Genomic DNA, 22,600 nt, shown 5'->3' with positions numbered 1-22,600 from the left:
CACACTGAGACTACCTTGTGGGCTGCCAAGTCTGTGCCATCAGGAGCGTTACCTAGCACACTCTGGAGATTGGTCAGGATCATCATTGGTGCAGTATGTGACGTGGCGTCTCCGCCCTCGTGTCCAGCAACATGGTCAGCTGGTATGCCTCAGGCTACAGAAGCAAATAAACCTGGTTCTTTCTATTAAGGTAAAAATATTCTTTTCGGCGACCAGCAGGAGACTTAGTCATCTGCTCCAGTTCAGCTAACCAATGTACACTATTAGATTTAAGAAAAAATATTTACAAAAGCTTTGATTCCATTTATAAGTAAGGAAGTGGGAAAAGTGGTTGAAGGGAGGATAGTGGAATGGGAAATATAAAAGCATCAAGTTGTATCGTGAACAGATACAGATTCTCTATAATGAATGTGATCATTATGTAAACCTAAAATGTACTAATAAGCTTAATTAATTAAAACATTGGTTCAAGCTAATTAAAATTTCTATTCAGAAAAAAAAAAATTAGAAGCTTCCAGTGAGATAACCACCTTGGTTGCCATTATGATCCCATACAGTTTAAGAAGTTATAGAATATGAAGTTTACTAATACCATGATTTGGATACTCAAGTCACTTAGGCAGTTTTTAATTCCTGACGTTATTGATATGTACTTTCATTGTTTCATCAGATTAAGTCTAACTGGAGACAGTCATTACTATAGGCCTGATTCTAAAACTCTTGTTATTTCTGTCAAAATGTATTAATTTGGGAAAAATACATATTTGTACATTAAAATTACCATGGAACTTTTATCCTTGTTGGCCAAAACATTAAAGGTCTGAATAAGTTTTTACTATTATCTATGTAGTTGTACTAAAAAAAAGTACTTCTTTTTTAGTTGGAGGCCCCAGACTATTTAATAAACTTTAACAACTGATTGTTTTCAAGAAATAAAATTATACTTCAATGCAAGTTTTCTAATGCCTTTTTAAGCATTATAAGTAGACTTCAGAAGTATATAGAACACTTTTCCAAGCTGTACCTTAGCATTTGTGTTCAAACTGTAGTCTTTCCGGTGTTCATAAAGAGCCACATTATTAAACATGTAACTTTCAGTAAGCATTGGGGAGGGACATACTCATTTACCATGATCTTTTGCTGCATTTGTTTGGATACATATATTATAACATCCACATGAACCCTGTAGGCTTATAAGATTACAGTTCATTAAATTTTTTTTAAATTAAAAAAATATTTAACTTATTTTTAAAGTAGATAATGGAAAATATGACAGGCAGCACCATTTTAAAATAAAACTTTAAATTTGCGTTTCTCTAATGACTATAAATCCTGAACATTTTTTCATATATTTGTTGGCCATTCATGCTTCTGTGAAGGGTCTGTCCATCTCACTTGCCCGTTTCTTGACTGGATGTTTTATTTTAGGTGGTCTAAACTTTTTTTTTGACCTCTTTATATATTCTGGATAGTAGTTCTCTGTCTGAGGAACAGCTGCGAAATTTTTTTTCCAAATGGGGAAAGGGGGATTAGAGAGGAGGACGGAAGGGAGAAATAGGGTGGGAAGAGAAGTAAAAAAAAAAGAAACAAGTTGTATTACCCACTCTCCCATGATGTACCACTCTCCAAGATGATTGCATTACAAACATGTACTAACAAATCAGTAAAGTAGAACCGTACTATTCTAAACCTGAAAGTGATGCTGGAGGCCATCAGGTGTGACAAGTTGATATCACACATGAGGAGACAGTCTGAGAAGACAGGGCTTCATACCACTCACAGTCTACATGTCTGTTAACTGGAGCCCTGCTTACTCTTGACAGTGGCTGCCTGGGAGTGCAGATGCGAAGCAGGTGGGCTTCCTGACTCTGTCGTGAGGAGCCTGAGAGTCGGAACTTCCCTGAAGGCCCTAGATGGGACTTCCAGGTTCTAGGGCTCCTCTGACCCCTGAACTTACATGTCAGCCGTCAGCCTTGGGCATGACTGCAGATGGATTCCCGGCCTTTCCCTTGCTGCCAGGGGCAAGTCTACCTCATCCTGGGAGGTGAGAAAGATAGGCGATGAAGTATGAAAAGGAATTCTAACAGATAAGTGCTGACACTGAGGTGCAGACTAATTAGCACACAGATCCACTTCTGTTTGCTGTGGGAGCAGGCAGTGCTGAGCTCTGGTTCTGGCATTCCCAGAATTCCAGGTGTCCCAGGGTGCACCATGCTAAGAGCCTAAGACAGATGAAGATAGGTACCTGGCCACACCTGTTATGATCTTCTGAAGTTGGGGCAGCATTTATTGATGTGGTTGTGAAAGTAATACATATTCACTGTGGAAATACAGATCAGCAAAAAGAAGCCAAAAAAGTAATCTGTAACCTGGCTGCCCAGAGAAAAATTACTTCGCAGTTGAGATGTGTAAAACATTTTAGTGAAGTTGTTTCCAGACTGTGAGCATTAAGTGGTCGTTAACTCTGCTAGGAAATTCACATATCCACATAGAACCCTAATAAAAAGTATTTTTAATTATCTTCATTATTTTAGACTGAGAAACAGAGGCACAGAAAAATTAAGTGGGAAATTCAAGGCTAGGTAGGCCAGATGCCTCTCTTCCTGTTTGAGATACTCTTCGTAATACAAAGCACACCTTCTTCAGAAAAAGCACCTCTACGCTGTTGCTGAGTTGTTTATGAAGAAGAGATTAGTGTGATTTTTTTGTAATGTACACTTTTTATAGTCAGCCCACAGAACTGAGCAAGAGGATGTTTATATTTTTAGAGCTGGATTGGTTATTGTCGTGGTCTGGAATATAGAAAACTGAAAACTTTGTAGTACGTGCATGTGGTCATTAAGTCTTTGCTTAAAAATAAAATTCACAGTATATTCTTACAGAGAAAACAGTGACATTCCTCTTACTTTGGTCCTCACTGTTACTGTGAATTGCATGTGGCTTGTCCCCGACAAAATTCACACTGAAGTTTGATTCCCAGTGTGACATTATTGCAAGGTGGGGGGCCTCTTATAGATGTTAGATCATTAAGCGGATTAACATGTTTCTAGTGGCAGTCTGTTTCTGCCCTTGGAGAACTGATTAATCACCAACAAGGTGAGTGTTAGAAAACAGGCTGCCCTTTGTGTTTGGAATCCTCCGCCTAGGCCCTCTTGTCTTTCTGCTTTCCACCGTTGGGTGAAGCATCATTCAGTCTTCGCTGGTAGCAGGCTCTTGGACTTCCCAGTTTCTAAACTCTGAGGAACAGTAACCTCTGTCCTTTATAAATTCTCCAGCCTCAGATGTTCCGTTGTAGCAACAGAAAACAGATGAAAATACTTGCTTGTCTGTGTTTGACTATTTTTGATTGGTTTGGGGAGTTTTTAAGCAAAATATTTGTGATAGTATTTTAAAAATTGTGAAGCGAGTCTTTCTTATTAGGAAGAAACACAAAAAGTTTTATACAAAAAGCCCACTTTTAAGGTACCTCATAGGTTACCTCCAAAAATACTTATCAAAGATTGTCATAAGTAATCTGCCATGCATTGTTTATTTTTACTCAGAGTTGTACACGTGTAAGAGTTTGAAAATGCTATTGGTTTTCGTTTGTCTTGTGACAGAGTCTTGCTGTGTTGCTCAGGCTGGTCTCAAACAGCAAGTGAGTTATCCAGAGCACTGAAGTATAGGTCACCATGTCAGGCCTTAAAGTAGTATTTTTAATACCGATATATTAGGAACATTTGAATTAAGAATATTGGCCTTATTCATTTAAACAATTCAACATGTCTTCAGTAGTATAAAAAGACATGATTCATAAAAATAATATGCCTGCATGAAGCATACCTTAAGACATCATAATTTTTGGCCCAGCTGTATCTCTTATTATCCCGGTCATTTGGTAATAGCAGGCATTCATGTGAGATTTTTATTGTCAGGGGCTCTGCCTCTTTTACACAGCCTCACCATCGCACCCCCCACCCACGTTACTGTGTTGTCTTTCTAGTGAGAGCAAAACCAAGGAATCAGATGTTGCTTTCTATTTATTATAGAATCACAAATAGCATTCTGAATGGTCTTTCATCACGTGGCAGTTCCCAAAGAATTCAAAACTATTTATATTTCTGTTGTACATAGTTATGGAGATCCAGATGTGAGAGTCATGCACTATATGTATTTATATATCTCCACCCATTTTAATTAAAGGGCCAGAGATCTTGTGTTACAACTGTGTTATTTACATCTGCTTTTGTTGTACTATGGGGCCCAAATTGCACAATTTTGAGATTACTGTAAATATTAAGCTAATTAAAATGAAAATGTTATTATTTGGTTTGAAAAATTGCAAATGATCTTCTCATGCAGTAATAGGAGACAAATTAAATAAATCATCATATAGAGTAATACTGAGCCATTAAAAAGACAAGCAGGTTCACAGTGTGTGAAATGAGAGGCGAGATACAGTGTTCTTAGAAACTCGTTTGTTTTTGTCAGACTTAATAAATGCACTATGAAAAAGGTTGAGATAGTATTTAACAAAGTGCCAATTATTTTTACTTCTCAGGAATAAGATTCTAGTGACTTGCATTTTAAGATTTTGGCTTAACTTCAGTTTTAAAATTTCTGCAAAATGTAGAATATTTATAGAAAAAAGTTATTGAACTTATGCATTACCAAAATATTAATTTGTTCTCTTAAGACTCACCCCAGTTGAGGCATAAAAATTCAGGGAAACCTATGTCTTATCCATTTGTCTGCGGTCTCTGCAGGGTGCTTTTGGCGAGGCAGAGTGATAAGACCACATGGAGCCTGGAGCACCAGGACTAGGATTCTCCAGGTCCTTTCTCCTTTTCTGTTTTACGTGGTTCCTTCTTTACTTTCTCTTTTCTACTTCAAACCTTCCAGGCTAATGTTGCCAATTGCTTCTGTTATTAGTAGCTGACTCTCCCTGGTTGCTACTATATAGTGACTTTTTTCTTTTTTTTTTTTCCTTCCCTTTCCCCTTCACATTATTAGTGTTAGCAAAACACACAAATCCTAGGTGTAAAGTTCAGTGAATTTTTACATGTGTCAGTAATCGCGGAATCACAGCCCCATGATGGCTGATCACTCTTCTGAGTTCACTCATTCCAGGTTAATTTTACTTGTTCGTAGTACTCAACATCATTCTTCAGTGGGAGGATCCAAAAATTAAAAATACTCCATGTGCTAGAATGACTAAAATTTGGAACATTGATAATACCAAATGCTGGTGAAGGTATAAGGCAACTGTGACTCTTTCATACGCTGGAGTCGGGGAGGGGCGGTATAAAATGGGACAGCTACTCCGAAAACTTACGATGTTTCTTGTGAAATCCTATACTGTGGGCTGACCCAGCCTTCTCTGTCCTAGGTTATTTACCTAAGGAGATATGAAAATATAAGTCCACACAAAGAATGTTCACTGCAGCTTTCTTTATAGTAGTCCCAAGGTGGGAAATTACAGTGAGTTCTTTTTCCTCAAACTTTTTACAACACACTAGATTCCATTTTTACTTTTAAGCTGGATTAGCAGCATGTCTAGGAGCCCTAGGACTAGGCAGTTCATTTATCTTATACACAGACTTGAAAACTTCATCAGTGTTACCGAATATGGTCTTTTCATATCTGTTTGACTCATCTCAATGAAAGATCATGTGGGGTGTTAGCGCTCAGAGGTTTGGATTGCCAAGGGAAGGAGGAGTCCAGTATACCGTGTGGAAACGCACTTGGCAAAGTCACTAGAAAACTTTTGGTTTTTGAGTCATTGCATTTAAGATTCTGAATCTAAAACCTAGTAGTTTTTAATTTGCAGTAGAAACAAAAAGGAAACCATTTGCTTTCTTTTTTGAGTGTGATACTAAAATAAAATAAAATGGAGCTACCCTGTGGACATTAAGGAAGATAAAGTGTTTATTAAGTGTCTTCTGGAAGACGTGACATCTGTATGGAACACCTGCTGTCTTCATTATATCTTTAAATAAACTGTGTCTCTGGGGATTCAGAGGCCCTTCTTTGGGCACACTGTGCTGTGACAAAGAAATGTTAAACCTCAAGTAATTTACTGTTGTACAGAGAATGCTTTTTGGTGAGGAGAGAAATAAGGCCTTCACTTAGATAATGCAGGTCCAAGAAAGCCCGCTTTAACAAACTTTGAGACTGTAACTTTATCAGGATGTGGCACATTTGCTACCCCTTGGTTCCCCTAATCATTCACTAACTGTTATGTTAATGTTTTAGGTCACATAAACATTGCATATGTCAAGTAACATGCAGGTAGTACTCCATTGTGCATAGGCATATATGTGTAGTGGAACTAGGTTTCTTTGTGTACTCTGAGGAGGGGATGTGAGTGGCTGCCAAGCAGGGCCTGTGTCAACAGCTTGTTCACGTTGTTACTGTCCTGCATGCAGCAGGGACGAGTGGGTGGAAGTGAAAGCACCAGTGAAAGCTGTCCACCGAGTGCCTTTTAAATCACTTGTCATGTGGATAGATTACAATCTAACCAAAAATAATTTCTATAAGCAGTGACTGTGTAAAACCTTGTGGCTCCAGAAAATGATATTTAATCCGCAGTGTGGTTCATCTTATGAGCCCGAGGAAAAAAGTAACTTACCACTGAATTTTCCTCTATCGTAGAATTTTTACAAGCCCAAGTCAGAACATCTGTTTTTAGATGTACGAAATAATGCTTTGTCCCCCTGAAGATGCAAGTGTTACACAGTTTCCGTGCATCCTGTGTTTCTCAGACCTTGACATTAGACAAAGGGGACATCATCATAGTTAATGAGCAATTAGGATGTTCTTCCCTGTCAATTAACTAGCAAAATAGTGAGCCCAAATTAGCACTGTCCTTTAAAATACCAAGATCCGTATTTTCTTTAAAAAACAGAAAAGGAAAGAAAGTCGTTTTATGCCCTTTGTAGTTACAGGGATAGACAAACAACTACTTACTTTTTAAAAAAATAAATAACATTGTACTTTCAGGAGAGAAAAGTGTACAAATTGGATATCATCTACTTTAAACTTAGAATCATGCATTCTTTTCTCTCAAATGTCATAATGACATCTAACATCTATCACCTTGTCTTAAAAATTTATAGACAAACTAGGTTGTAAATACTCTTTTTTGTATGGATGAGTGTATGAACTCTTAAGTTTTGAGTATGTAAGTATTGATTCTAAATTTGAATTAATGAGTTCTAGACTATGGCTTCTTTGTGGATTTTGATTTCACTTAAATATGATGAGAAGCTCCTGAAAGACTGAAATAGAAATTGAGGGAAGCAGAGAAAAATGGATTAAGGCTAAGAGGAAGATGGTCTGTTGGAGGAATGAAATGCGTTGTGGCTATGTGTGTGTTGCCCTGCTGTCCATCACTGACAAAATACCTGAGAGAAAGAGTTTATATGGAGGAAGGTTTATTTTGGCCTGTACTTTCAGAGGTTTCAGTCCCTGGTTGCTTGGCTCCATTATGCTGTGCTTATGATGAGGCAGCACATCGTGGCAGGAAGCCCATGGTGGAGCGAGACTGCTCGTGTCATGATGGCCTGGAGCAATAAATAAATAAGAGGAAGGAGGGCTGCAAAATACACCCTTAAAGAACACATCCCACTAGCATATTTCTACCAGCCAGACCTTACCTCCTAAAGTTTCTACTGCTTTCCTGTAGCCCACTAAGCTATGTGCCCATCAGTGGGTTAATTCATTGGTAAAGATCAGTACTTTTGTGATCCATTTGCCTTCCAAAGGTCCCATCTCTGAGCACTGCTGTGTTGAGGATCAGGCTCTCAAAACATAGCTTCAGGGAACATTTCAAGTCTAAACCATGATAGGCTGCCATCTGCTTCTCAGGAACCAGAATGGCAGGTTATCAGGTTACAGAGAGAAAGCTCAGGTTATAAGGGGCCAGTATGCTGAGTCTCAAGGTTCTCACTTGATCTCAAGCATAGTAAATGAGTGAGTTTAAAGTAGGGGAACAACAAGATTAAATATGGATTATAATATTCACTACTAAGTGTTGGAGTAGTGAGGGTGGAATTTAGGTGAGATATAGCATGGGCACCGCTGTAAGTGACATAAATATGAATGTGTACATAGGTGTAAACATAACTGGAAAGCTGATAAGTTAATTAGGGGAAGAGCTGAATTAGAGCTCAGAATGTATATAATTAATGCATGATTTTTCCTTTTATATTACACTATCAGAAATAGCAGTACTGGTAATTTCACAAATAATAATTAGTTTGGGGCCGGGGATATAGCTCAGTGGCATAGTGTCTGCCTGGCAAGCGCAAGGTTCTAAGTTCAATTCCTAGCAAGTACAGAAAAAAAATTAGTTTACTGGAGCTGCAATTACAAAATACAACAGACTGGGTAGATAAAACAGTGGAAATTTGTTTTCTTACTTCCCCAGAGCCTGGAAGTCCAAGACCAGGTGCAAACAAGTTTGGTCTTGAGGCTTCTCTGCTTGGCTTGTAGATGGCCATCTTTTCCCTGGGTCTTCAGATAGTCGTTTCTCCTCTGTGGGCAAACCAGTTGTCTCCTGGGGAAATTTCTTCTCCAGATTGGGTTAGGACCCACTGTAAATGGGGTGAGATGGGTGGATAGAAACAAAATGATTTCCTGATTTATCTCCAAGTTGAAGAAAAACCTTTAAGACCATCTTACATTACATTCCAATTCTTATTAAAATTTATGCAATTGAGAAAATTTAAGATAGCATGTTTTTGCATATTCTAGTCTTTAGGCACAAGTCTTCCCTTATGTAGAATGTTAACATAATGCAATGGATTTTAATGATTATTGTTTATGATGCTTTTAGTTTTTAAAAACATGTTTCTTATTGAAAAGGAATGAAAATTTTTTTCATGTCTTAGTGATTAAGAAAGTCACAGTTCCTGAGAGTACCCACGAGAGATGGTTATAACCTGAGGATATAGCTGTGCTGTTTAAGTAGAACTCAGCTGACACTTTTGGAAATTGTTCAGAAATATTCATCTAAGCCATGTGGCAAATGTTTGGCCCTGTGTGAGTCTTGCAGAGTTCTCATTAATATAGTTATTTCTGGGATTGTGACTCTGAAGCCTTAGAAATAGCTGCCCCGACTGCCTGGGCACTCTGCATTATTGACCAGGAGTCGCCTGACTGTCACTCCTGAGCGTGTCCTGGGATGTATGTATAGTATAATATTCCCCACCCAAAGCTGTTTCTACCCTGTCACCAGGATTAGTGCATTTTCTGATGCCAAAAACACAGTTCATCATAGAGGGTGAGTTATTAAAAAAAAATAGTTATTTTGGCTCATTGTTCAAATACTGATGTGACACAGGGCAACACGGGACAAGAAACAAGGAGTACACATGTGTGTGTCTCTTCTCTCCTGTCTCTTGTAAAGCCACCAGGATTTAACTGTGGGAGTGATGCCCCAATGAATTTAACACTAATCACTTCCCAAAGACTCTCACCCTAAACACCATATTAAGTTTCCACCTTCTTGATACCTTAAGTGGGGATTAAATTCCAATATTTGAAGCCTTTGGGATACATTATAACCATATCCAAACTATGGCATCATCTAAATTTATTTTAAGCATAGTATTCAATCAAAAACATAAACTTAGTTATTCCAGAAGCAGTAATACATATTCTAACCTTAAATATTCCCCCAGGTATCTCAGAGATTATCTGGCTTTTACAGGAAGCATTTTGTTTTGAGAGATATCTGATAAGCAACTGCAGTGCAGATGGCATAATGTGTCCTTTAAGATCTTTTAAAATAAGATTTAATGTATTGTTGAGACACAAATGATAAAAGCGAAAAGTTGTTGGAAGACTTCAGAGAAGGCATGTCTGCCGTTTTATGTTTAATGTCAAGGTTGCTCTTACTACTTCTCTTGCCTTTGTGTGAGGGAGGGACAGGTAACTTGTGCCATCTTCTTCCAGTGTGGCCCCTAGAATAGAAGGCGGAGGGAGCATAAATAGACCTTCCATCCTTTCTGGGTGCTCATAGCTTGCTTTCCTGTAACGGCGATTGCTGGAGTCCCCACTCACTGCCAGATGCTGGGCTGAGGAACAGTGACAGTAAACGCAGCAGGGTCCATGTCTGAAGGGCATGCCAAGAGTAGAGAAACAGACAAGAAACAAGGCAGAGAGAGACACGCAGAGCCAGGCAGATGCAGGTGGGCAGAACTAATTATAGTTTGAAGGCAGCGCTGTGAAGAAAAAGTCAATATGGTATAGAAAAAGTGATGGGTTGAGGGAAGGGACTGGGATCAGATCACCAAAGGCCTTTCTGGGGAGGTGCTTCTTAATGTTTGAGAAGTGAAAGATGAGTAAAAGAGGCAGGCTCTGAAGGGAAGAACATGTCCATGCGTGTCCACATACATCTGGCAGGATGTCCATGCTTGTCCACGTATATCTGGCGGGTGGGTGCAACACCGGGAGGCTTGTTCACCGGCAGGCATTTGCTGTCCACTGTCATGCAGATCGGGTGCTGTGGGTCTGTTCCAGGGAACAGAAAGCAGGGCGAAGTTGCCAGACTGAGAGTGAAGCAGGAGACGGGGGCCAAGAACGGAGGCGGCCTGGGGAGCCCAAGAGGATCACATGGCCCAGCGAGCTCTTCTTTTAGATGTCTGCTTGCATCTGCGCTGCCCCTGAGGGCCTCAGCAAGATGTTGCTGGTAGCAGTGGGAGGGAGAGACAGGATCCCTATTTGTACAGCCTTCCCAGTCACCCATCAGGAGAAAGCGTGCATTTGGCTTGCAGGAACCTGGAGTCACATAAGGTGTCAGGGCATTAATCAGAACGTTAGTTTACTGTGAAACGTTGTGTAGTGTATTGCTCGTTAGGGATTTTTACATTCTCTGCAACAGTGTATGAGAGTTTGGGTCCTCCCCAACACTCAACATGGTCAGTCTTTTTAATTTCACCCAATCAAATAGGTGTATAATACTCTTTCTCTCTGATTTTCATTTCAATATACCCAATGAATAATATAGCTCATGTTTATAAGGCTGTCACTTTAGCATTATTTATTTCCAAGCTACTCTGTATATTAAGGAGTTTAAGTGATACATACTAATTGGAACATTTCCAACATGTCTTTGGAAATGCCAGTGGATTTCCCATTATCTTATGTTTAGCAGGCATTGTTTTGAAAGGATCCTGAACATCCTCCCACTAGATTTTCTTTTTATATATTAGATTATTTAGTGCTATTGAATTTTGGCTAGATTGATTTTTAAGGTATTGATTTTCAAGACAGAATTAGTGATCATCAAACTTCCATTTCATGAGCTATCTAGTTAATTATACAGAAGCAGATTTTTGCTTGAAGTCAGCCCTAATCCTGACAGCTTGCTGTATTCAGAATCCAAGGTCTGAGTTGGAGGGACCTCAGCAGGTGCTCTGTCGGGACCTTCTGACTGCTCCTGCAGCCTTCATGAGGGGTCCATCTTCCTACTGCCAGAACTAGGAGTCTCTGGAAGGACCGTCTAAATAAAACAATAATTCTATTGTTTGTAGGCCATTGCCAGGTTGTTACTGAAGGGAATTAAAACTGAAATTACTTGATTAAACTGATTTTAATTTAAAATTGTTTTATGCTATCTTATGATAGTTACCAGGTGAGATGCAGCCAGCCAGAATGAGCTCTGCATTTGATTACCGTGTTTTAAGCCACATGTCAATGGGAGAAAAAGTAGACAGGAAGAGCTTTGAATCTGTGTCCCTAGAGTCTGTGAGGAAACCTTTTGCAACCTTCCTTTCACATCTGCACTGTGTGGGCCTTGCAAGAGTCAGACCCAAGTTCAAATGTCAGTCTTTCTATCTCTTTGTCTCTTCTGTCTCTGTCCCATCTCTGTCTCTGCCTCCGTCTCAGTCTCAGTCTCTGTGTGTCTGTCTCTCTGTCCTACCTCTCCTTCACAGGTGCATGAGGAAATAAAGGGTTCCTGAAGATTCGGGGGGTAGAAAGTCTTCCCTTCCTCCTGGGGCAGCTGGGATGTCCTGTCTTAACAGCAGAAGGAGGGCACTCAACACATTTCTTCTTGCCCCTTCACTTACCTCTCTCCTCCGTGTGATTTCTCTCTTCCTGTGCTGTAGGTCATCTGCCAATGCTTTCTTTTTGCTTCTATTTCAATCATTTGGGGAGATTTCTTCAAAAACAGGTAATAGTGGTAATGAATACTTCAGCACTAATATTTATCAATCCCCTTTTATGTACGAGGTGTAGCAAGAACATTTAATGCTTGTAAATCCATCCACCATCAAGCTAATTAACGTACCCATCACCTTCAGTCATGTGTGTACTTTTTTTCCTTTACTTTTCACAAGGACCCATGAAGTAGGAGGCAGCTGAGGCTTAGAAGAAATAAAATGAGGGATGGAGTTGAGGTGTGAGTACAGGTCTCACCAACCTTTAGAGGTTTTTTTTTTTTTTCTTTTTCATTTTCACTCTGTGCATTATTGCAGAGCTCTAAAAAAACTCCCTTCTCTGTTTCACTTCTATCCCAGATAGCAGTGATTATGAAAACAGTGACAGCTGGCACATACCTTGTACAATTTGCACATATTAACTAGTGTAAGGTTCACCACAACACTTTACAAGTTCTGTGCTATTCCTGTTTTTCAGAAGAGGGACAAAAGGCTAAGTAATTTGTTCACTTACCCCAGGTTACTTCAAGTTAAAATCGGTGTTCAAACTCTGCTTTTTGATCCCCAAGCCCACTTTTCTTTATCACATCAGAAGCTGTCAAAGATTTTTCAGTCCATTTTGGGCTAGAGAGGACATGGGAATTCCCTTCTGGTCAACTTAAACTCTTTCCAGTTTTCCAGTAACCTACAAAATTCTCCCTTTTCTGTGCTGCAGTCCTTGTAAAGTAGTTATATATTGGGTATTTCATCCCACAGCTGAACTGAGACTAATGCTAAGCAAGGAAGAACAAACAGTGAATTCATTAACTAGGAATCTATTTACAATCAATTCCCAGGGCTCTGTGCACTCAGTGCTTCTTAGAGATGCTAATAAATGAGTCTTTGCATTTTTCCAAGTGTCTTCATATTTACAAGTCTCATATTTTACCATAGGAAGTAGCTTCAACAAGCATATTCATGTGTTGACAGTTCTAATTAATACAAGTCATTAGGCCTGACAGTAGAACTGTGAAAAGAAGTCTCATTCATAAATTTGTTAATTGTTACTCTGCATAGAATTTAACTGCAGGCTAGTCTTTAATCACTTCTATATATGGGCAAAAGGCCATTTTACTAAGCACCACAGACTTTCATGCTTACTTCTGATAAGGGAATTTTATCAGAATTGATCAGTGGTTGGAATTTATTTTTCTGGTATGCAGGAACTGGTGAAATCAGAAATAGTTATCTTTCTAGACAGGAATAAACAAGAGAATGGGAAAAACCAGGCAAGGGAAGAATAAGGGGAAAGAAAGGTATTGATGTCTGCCATATGTGTTCCTGTATAGCTAGTAGTAGTACTTTTTGTGCACTCATTTTTGATACCTTTTTTGAAATAAGAAGTCATTTGTTTAGATTATTAGTAGATATATGAAGACAGTTGGTTGCTTTGATTCAAAGTCAAGCCATGTTCTCTCTGATGTAAATAACGTTACTTTCCAAATGCTTTTGAGCTGGGTAATTCCCTGTGGGGTTTGTGAGAGGTGTATGAATTGCAGCAGCCCTGGCTTCTCCCCACAAGGTGCCAGCACACCCTTCCTCCAATTGGTGTCAGCCAAAAGTGTCTCGAGCATTGCCAGCCACTTTCTGGAGACTCCTGGTTGAGCACCTGCTGTGCTAGAGAGTAATTTAAGACTAAAACTTAGTAAGTGAGGTAAAACTTGTACGGGACATATATTTAGACGTAGTTAAGTGACACAGCATCCAGATTGGGAATGGAATCTGTTGCACTGTAGCCATTCCATCATACTTGTTCAATCTCAAATGCTCTTTGGTCCTCTTTTATAAAAAATAGGGCAGTGCTTAGGAGTCTGATACATGGGGCCTTCATTCTTGGCCATCATTTTTGAGGTTGTAACTACTCTTAGGTGATCCAAAGTTCCAAATAATCAACTGCAAGTGCTCTTTGCCCCCCTTCCCAGTCCAGGGGTTCTTTTTCTCTCACCTTGCTTTCCTTCCTTTCCTACTTAAATTTCTAGTCCGTTGTTTTAGTTATCTGTAGGTATGCAGAAGGACAGAGATAAATAAATAGATATTGATGCATCTTTTATCTCAATTGAGTGAGCTCAGATACCGGGTTTCTTGGACCCTGAATGTAGCAGTTGAGCCCAAATAGAGAACATGATTTAACCAGCAGACTAAGCCTATTTTAAGTACATGTGAACATCTCGACCATCCTAGACCTCGCGTCTGGCAGGCAATGACTTCAGCCTTCCCTAGTGAAAACTACATCCTACACATACTATACTTACTCCGTATTTAAGTGTTCCTTACCAGCGCTTGAGCAGGGAGGTTTGCTGCCCCTTACCAAAAACTAATCTTATTCCAGTCCTACCTTACTAGAAAAATACTTTATTATTGATTACCCACTGCTACTTTATGTCTTGAGGGAGAGCGACCCCAGTTATCCACAGCTTATCAGTTATCAGTGCTTTCCTATTTGCAATCGTCTTTCATCAAAGAGCTGTCTTCATGTCGTTCCTTCTTCACCTTTGAATCTTGCATCCACTGTGCCAGTGCTGTTGCTGACCCTGGTACTCTGCTCCACCCATTCTGGCTAAGTCCTGCTATGGCCTCAGTGTCCCTGTGGCCTGTGGTCACTATGCTTCCCCAGACTGACACAGCCCTGGCGACCTACTCCCTCCCGTGACCTGCCTTTCCTCCCTCTGTTCCCAGTGCCGTGCTTTCCCCTGGCTTTCCTGCTGTTGCTTTGCCCTCCTCTTTCCTCGTTCTCTTTTTGCAGGCTTGCTGCCCTCTACCTGTGAATACCAGCTCTTCTAATAACAGAATTCTAGGTCCTCACTTATTCTCCCAAGGCTTTTGATACTATTTATATGCCAGCAACTTCCACATTTATCTCCTCAGCCCAGATCTCTTTTTGGCTTCTAAAATTATACATAAACCTACTCAAGGACATCTCAATTGCAGTCTGTGTGAAACTGAATTTGTAATTCTTTTCCAGCTCCCCAACTCTTCCCTTCCTCATCGATTGTTGTCTCCTGGGTATAAAACCAAGTCATCTTGATGTTTCTTTAGAGTATGTCTCCAGTCCTTCCTTCCCGTTCTTTCCACCTCCTCTAGTCAAATGAGCCTACATAAAAAACCACTTTGTTATGTATAACTAGAAGACAGGAGATGAGGTTACGGCAAGGTACAAAACCAGGTCACATAGTCTTAGTCTGATCTGAGGACATTGATTTTTCTAAGTGAGATGAGAGCTCGTACAGGGTTTTGAGCAGAGGTGTAGCATAATCTAACAGAACCTTTAGAGGTATCACTGGCTGATGTGTGAAATGATCTGTGGGGCGCATGGTGGGTTGAAAACTGTTCTCAGAAGATAGGCCTACCTAGAATCTGACAAGGTGGCTTTATTTGGAGCAAAACTCTTTGCTGATGTAATCAAGGATCTGAAAGTGAGATCATTTAGGATTAGAGTTGGTCCTTAATCCAGGTATCCTGATAAGAGATAGAAGAGAAGACACACCTATCGGGAGCATGGTCATAAGCCAAGGAACACTGAACGTGCCAGGAGCCACCGAAGCAAGAGAGTGGCCTGAAATGGTTTCTTCTTGAGTCATCAGAAGAATCCAGCCCTGCCAACACCTTGACTTTGAACTTCTGGCTTCCAAAAATGTTAGAAATTAGTTGCAGTTGTTTTAAACCACCTGGTTGGTGATAACTTGTTACAGCATCCCTAAGAAGGGCTACAGGCTGCAAAGGCAGAAGCACAAAGACCAAGCAGCAGTTCCTTGCTGTCGTCAGGCAAGTGACAGCTGTGGCTCCCACTCGGGTGGTCAGCACTGGAGCAGGTGCAAAGGAGTCAGTTTCTCAATAAGCAGGGCAAAAGATTTTTTTTTTTTTTTGAATAAGTGTGGTTGTAAGAAAAAGGAAAGTAGAAAATGCCTAAGGTTTTGGCCAAGGCCCCTAGATAGTTGGAGTCTCTATTAATGGCACATAGGGATAGAGCAGGTTTGGAGTTGTATGTAGTAAGAGGCTTATTAGAGTTTCCTGTGCAAGGGGCCAGCTATGAGGTCAAGCGGGAGATATGGTCTAGAGATACATACGGTTGTAATTCATTGGCATGGCATAAACGGTATTTAAATTCATGAGAGTGTATGAAAGCCCTAAGGGGAGTGGGTATAGATAGAGAAGGAAATCTAGGGCTGAGTATCTATACCTGAATCATTAACCTGTTAGAGAAAAAAGAAAATATTAGTGAACCAGAGTGAGAAAACTGAGAAGAGGATGTGGGTTTCAGAAGACAAGCATCATTTTTCCAGGAGGAAGTAGTTAGCTGTGCCAAATGCCCCCTTCCTATAGACTAGCAAGATACAGACTTATCTTACTGGGTGTTGATTAGTGGATTTAGCATTGTAGAACTGAGCTTTAAACCTTGACAAGAGGCATTTCAGGAAATAGGCTGTTATTGATTCAGTGTGGACTTTCTGCTTTTGTCTCTTGATCTATCATAGTTAAAAACAGGTGCTGTATACTTTGAGGCTCTGCGTTTCTTAATCTCTTTCACCTCTAAATCTGTTAAAGAAAAAAAGATATGAAACATGATAGCCAGTGTTGGCCATAGTCTCAGAGCTTTAATTAGGAGAGTAATTTACCAGCAGTAAATAAGTAAATCCCTGATACTGCTCATCCTGGAACTACAGATTGTTGCCCAGCTGAGCAGCAGAAAATGTGCAAGTAATGCTCTTCAATATGAAATCGCTGTTTTGTTCGGCCTATGCCACGTAGGGACTGTTTGTGGAAGGGGCACCCTAGGCATCCTCCTTGGTAGCGCTAGTGCAGCACTGGCCACCAGAACTTTCTACAGTGATGAGCATGTTCCACTTCTCCATTGTATGACACTCTAGCCACCAGCCACAAGGGCCAAGCAATGGAATGGTGTTTAGTACAACTGAGGAACTGGTTTTACATACTTTAAGTCATTCAAATTTAAAGAATCATTGTATAGTGCAGAACTAGAGCACTACTTCTAAAAGTTCATTGTAAATGTAAATTTGGGTCCCTCAGCCCAGACCTATTGAACCAGAAACTCTGAAGGTGAAACCAGAATCCTGGGTTTGAGAAGTTTTGCAGGTGATCCTTCGTGTCCACTCAACTTTGGGAACTGTGGCTGGAGTCCCACCTCCAAACCTTCCTTGTTGAGTGGATCTGGGTGAGGTATAGGAATTGCTTTTCTAACAGATTACCAGATAGTGCTGAGATGCTGGTGTGGGTGTGGCTATATGAACTGATGGATGATACTCTCCTTTGTGAGGTGGTGAGGTGGCCCTAAATCCCCATGAGTGCATTGCATAAATATTTCCTAACGAGTATTTTAGCTCAGCATCCCCTCTAAAAGTACTCTCCATACTTCATGAAAATTTTTCTATGTTACTTGATGATTTGATAATACATTGTACCTGACTCATAGAAGGGCTTTTAAATATTTGTTGAATTCATAGATTTGTATAATTTAACCTGATTAAGTGATGTCAAAGTTGATAATTCTTATACTACCCATAATTTTCTACATGTGTTTTTTTTTAAGTATCTGTAATAACTTACTAGCCTTTTACTCTTCTGATCCATAATATTGGTTCAGAATATTGGTCTTCCTGTTTCTGTCTTTGCTACCTGTATCCATTCCTAGGGATGCCATGACAAATTATCTCAAACTGGGTGGTTTAAAACAACAAAAGCAAATTTCTAATAATTTTGGAAGCCAGAAGTTCAAAAGTAAAGTATTGGTAGGGTTTGATCCTTCTGATCAATTTATTTAGCAGTCATTGTTGAAATAATGCTTTACTCTGTAGCTTGATACACGTGTTGTAATGGCAGAAGAACATTTCCTGAATAGAGATGAATACAGCAGCCCCTAGAGGCTTTTGGAGATGTGACTGTGGATGTCACACTGACAGGCGTTGAGGCTAAAGGTGATCAATCATCATTCATGGATGGGACTCAGGAGTGTTTAGGGTTCTACATGCATAGCAGTGTCCCGTGCAATGAAGAAAAACAGTAACTTGTTTTGGGTGACAGTAATACTGTACCTCCTTAGTGAAATTACCTCAGAAGCGGTGACTAACCTTTACTAGTTACATTTCTCCATGAGCATTTTGTATTAGCTTTACTTAGCTCCTGAGAGGGTGAGACACACCCCTGTCTTGCCCTTCATATAAAATTCTTCCATCAAATAACGTCAGATATAAGAGACAGTGTTGTGTGGTTCGTAACATCTGAGCCGAGTTTGCCTGCAAAGTTACAGTACCAACAATAAAGTAGAAGTGGAATAAACATTAGGTAAACCCTTAAGAACGCAAAAGAGCCATTACCTGATGTATTAGTCAAGATCCAACCAGGAAACAGAGCTAGTGGGAGATACATGTTGAGTTGATGCAAGGAGCTGGCTTATGCAGTTACGGGGGGCTGACTGTGCAAGTTCAAAGGGCAGAATAGATGGGCCAGAATTCCCAAATGTGGCTGAGCTGCAGTCCGAGGTCAGAAATTCTTCAGGGAAACCTTGACTCTGCTCCCAAGGCCATTTAATTGTTTGACGAGGCCACTCAGATTGTCTAAAATAATTGGCCTTAAGATCAGCTGATTATGAACTCTCATCACATCCCTCAGATACTTTCATAGCAGCACCATAATTAGTATTTCATTGAATAGTTGAGGGCTGTAGCTTAGTCCCATTGGCATGTAAAAAACACTATCATAGTTGGAGACTGAATGTTCAAGGATTATACATTGAAAGACATGGCTTTTGTTCTGGTCCTGGAAGAATGGAATATTCCTAAGTGGGGAGCAGGCATTGTAGGGAGCATGGCTACTAAAAATTACCCGATACAAACAGGAAGAAATGCCAAGGCAGATAAGTACTCTAGGTATCTGCAGAATGGCTGGTTTTTTGGTATGGACTTTTTCTGAAACTCAGATTTTCTCATCTAAAGAACAGGTTCAGCACTTCTCAGAATTGTATGCTCAGACAGACTGAAATATTTATGGGCACCTTCTGGAAGGAGTACATCCAAAACTACTGAGATATTTTACAGTAGTGTGTAGTATAGTATTAGTGAGAGCATGAAGTTGAGGTGACAGGAAGAAAGAGGCTGGCAGGTTAAATGGAGCCTTTTTTATTGTGAGCTTTGTCTAAAATTTGTATCTCTGACTACAAAAAGAATGTTGCACTCTTCAGATCAGTTCCTAATGGAGTTTTAAAAATATACAACAGAGCAACCCTGTGTATGAAGCTGTTGGGAAGGTGCAGTAGCCATTTGTTCTGGACTTGAGATATTACAATCTTTTTTATAAAAGTAAACTCTGTTTCTGATGCTTGAGGTATTGGAGGTGAGGAAGAGTCTTTTATTATAAACATATTGAATACTTTGCCTAAATAGGAGAAGAGTGCGAAACCATTTCCAAGGAAGCCTTCCAACTTTCTTAGGTAATAGATGCTGTAGCCAATCGACAGTGAAGAAAGCACCAGAAAGGGGGTGCCAGCAGGAGTATGATTTGACAGAATTTCTTTCTTTTTCAGAGCTCTGCTCTTCAAACCAAGCTCACTTTGCCAAGCAAAGACTCCCCCCAATTTTTTTAAAGCCATATGTATTTTGAAGGAAATATAATCCATATGTTCCTAAATCACTTTATGCCTAAGTCATTAAGAAGTTATTTTGTAAATATGATTTCATGTTTGAAATCTTTTCAAAGTATTTTTAGTAGTATTCTTTGCCATGCTAAGCTTTTGTTTTCTCATTTTATTTAAACACACTATGTATCATCTTAACACATCCTGTGGTGAGGCACAAAGGAAATGGTGAACCCAGAAGGAGGTCTAGCTCTGGAGTAACACATTTGAAGCAGTCGGTTTCTGTTTGCAGAAATTTATAACTCACCCCTCTTCAATTCTGTAAGCTATGTCCTGGCTGACTTTTCATGTGTCCGTATCACCACCCTGTCCTCTCATGGTTGTCCCCCAAATGGGTGGCCGTGGGGCAGAGTGGGGAAGAGAGAGAGGACAGAAGCTGCAGTCAGATCGGCTCAGAGGGCATATTTCTATGCTGTGCTATAAATCGTGTCTTTTTAAAACTTTATTTTCTCCTTTTAGCTACTACCGTTATCAGCTTAGAGGATTAAAGCCTTTCATAAAATGTCTACAAGAGACATTAAAATTGAATTTATGAATAGTCACCAATTTCTTATTCATAGGACAAATAAAAGGTAGTTTCTCCTTTAGATTGGTACTATCTGAAAAAGTTTTATTTTTAACTAAAGTAAGTGTATTTTTAAAATCCCAAATTAAAAAAAAAATACATTGTGAATGTTAATGCTCATCATCAACTTCCTTGCATTAAGAAATTTCGAATGGGAAGGGGAGCTGGGAGTGGGGGAGAAAAAAATGACAAGAAAAGTAGGAAAAAATGGAAACAAAGCTTCTGTAAATATGGAAAGGAAGAGGGGCTGAAAGGAGGGGAGAGAGATGGGAAAAAGAAAGAATCAAGTTGTATCACATACAGATACAAAGTCTTTATAATCAGTGTGATTATTTATACCTAAAATGTACCAATAAACTTAATTTTAAAAAGAGAGAAATGCCCAGTAGATTAGTAAAGCATGGTCCTGGGTGGGTCCCAGAGGCCTGGCCTTGGGGTCCCTGTCTGGTCCCTCCTGCTGTCGACAGCACACTGTCCTCTCCTTGCTTCCTGGCTGCCAGGCCCTGAGCATTTTGCTCATCAGCATCGCTCCCCCACAGTGTTCCTGCTTTGGACCAGCCAGTGTGACGCTGAGCAGTTAAGGCTTCCCCCCTCGAAGCTGTGGGTGTTGAGTATTGCATCTGGCGGTAGTGCTGACTAGTGAATACACCTGTCTGTTTGGTGTCTCGTGGTGCAGACAGGTTTTAGCAACGTGTGAAGTACCTGGTTTGTGTGAGTTTGCCCATCAGGGACCTCTTTCTGCCATGGAAGGCAGCACAGCAGTCTCATGTTAGGCTCTTGTGAAGATTGGTTTCAGCATGAAAGAATGAGCAGCAGTAACCTCCATGATTTAAACAGCCAACACTTTCATTTTTCATCCCTGCCAGCCTGTGAAACATTTCTTCATCTACTTCTTATTCGGTCCTCAAAACTTCCTGGACGGCTATTTTCCTGGGGTTTGTTATTGTTGTTCATTTTCGTTAGAAAGTTAAGGCTCAGGGATACTACCTTCTTGGACGTGTCACAAGGCCACTGTTGCTGTGGGTGTTTCTCTGTCTCCACTACACTATTGGCTCCACAGAGCAGGGATGTTCTGTCCGTCAGGTGGAGACATTTGAGGGTGCTTGTGGACTTCTGCTTTTGGAAGCCCACTCCATATCACATCAAGTGGATTAAAACATGTACTGCCTTGTCCACAGTATAAATATGTAAGTGTATGTCAAATATGTATCATAGGCGTGTATTAAAAAAGCAAGAGGATCAAAAAAAAAAAGCAAGAGGATCAAGAGATGGGTACAGGGGAGAGGGTAGGGGAAGGGAAAGGGATGAAAAAAGGAATATAGTACATGTACCACCTCCCCACAACATATACTTCACACAAGTACTGATAAACAAAAAAAGGGTTATGATAGAACTTTACATATGCATTTAACCACTGTCTTGGTTATGTTTCTCTCATTCCTGAGACAAAATACCCAACACCCAAAGTAAAGAAGGAAAGGTTTGTTTAGCTTACAGTTTGTGGAGGTGTCAGTCCATACTTAGCTAGCTCCAAGGCAGGTTGGCATGGCTAAGGGGCAACCATTCATGGCAGCCACAAGCGACAAGAACTAAGGGACACAAAGTGTACAAGGGAAAACCATGCCTCCTTCCCTCCTCTATATCGTATGCCTGCGCCCCCTCCCCCGTGGGTGCAGCACTCACACCACCCATCCCAGCGCTAGACAGTGCTAGATTCAGCTGCCTTCAAAAGGCCCATCCCCATGACTACATGAATCTTTGGGGGACATCCAGATATAAACCATAACAACTGCTTTCAATTTTATAGCTGCTTTTTCATTTTGAAGCCAGTTAATTGTGCTGAGGTCTCAAGCATTTTCACAGGGCTTCCAAAAACTCCTACTCTGTCAGCGCTGCTTCTCCATGGAAAAGGCTACCTCTGCTCCTTCGTTCACTCCTGTATCCCTCTCCTCTATGACAGAGCTCAGGAAAGGGCTCTCTAAATATTTGTTCATGAACAACTTTGTGAGTGCAGAAATGAGTAAACAAATAAATGAACAACAATGCAGTGTGTTGCAAAGTCTTGCATTAAAACCCAGCTCCCCCCTTGTTGATTATGCCTTTCACACTACTGTTGGTGAAGCTAAAGTGACACTGTGTGAACTGTGTTCAGCATGTATTTCTCACATCCGTCACTTTATTCTTTTCCAGCGCAGTTTTCTTTTC

At 40.2% G+C, this 22,600-nt stretch overlaps 1 protein-coding gene across 6 annotated transcripts in view; it reads left to right on the top strand.

The window, feature by feature from the left end:
- Positions 1-22,600, top strand: part of Rhbdd1 (rhomboid domain containing 1) — a 127,448-nt gene that overhangs the window by 79,363 nt on the left and 25,485 nt on the right. The window contains exon 7 of one of the 6 annotated variants that reach the window (XM_063237232.1): positions 10-22,593. The exons of the other annotated variants lie outside the window; for them this stretch is intronic. Within the exon in view, the coding sequence (XP_063093302.1) occupies positions 10-56 (47 nt within the window). The 3' untranslated portion in view covers positions 57-22,593. Of the gene's footprint in view, positions 1-9; positions 22,594-22,600 lie in introns of those variants that run through there. 6 annotated transcript variants of the gene reach the window in all.

This window comes from Cavia porcellus, unplaced genomic scaffold (genome assembly GCF_034190915.1).
Source record: "Cavia porcellus strain 051 isolate PalLab524CR breed Dunkin Hartley unplaced genomic scaffold, mCavPor4.1 scaffold_26, whole genome shotgun sequence".
Taxonomy (NCBI): Eukaryota; Metazoa; Chordata; class Mammalia; order Rodentia; family Caviidae; genus Cavia; species Cavia porcellus.
The sequence above is the reverse complement of the archived record's forward strand: the minus strand, read 5'-3'. Positions and strand labels throughout refer to the sequence as shown.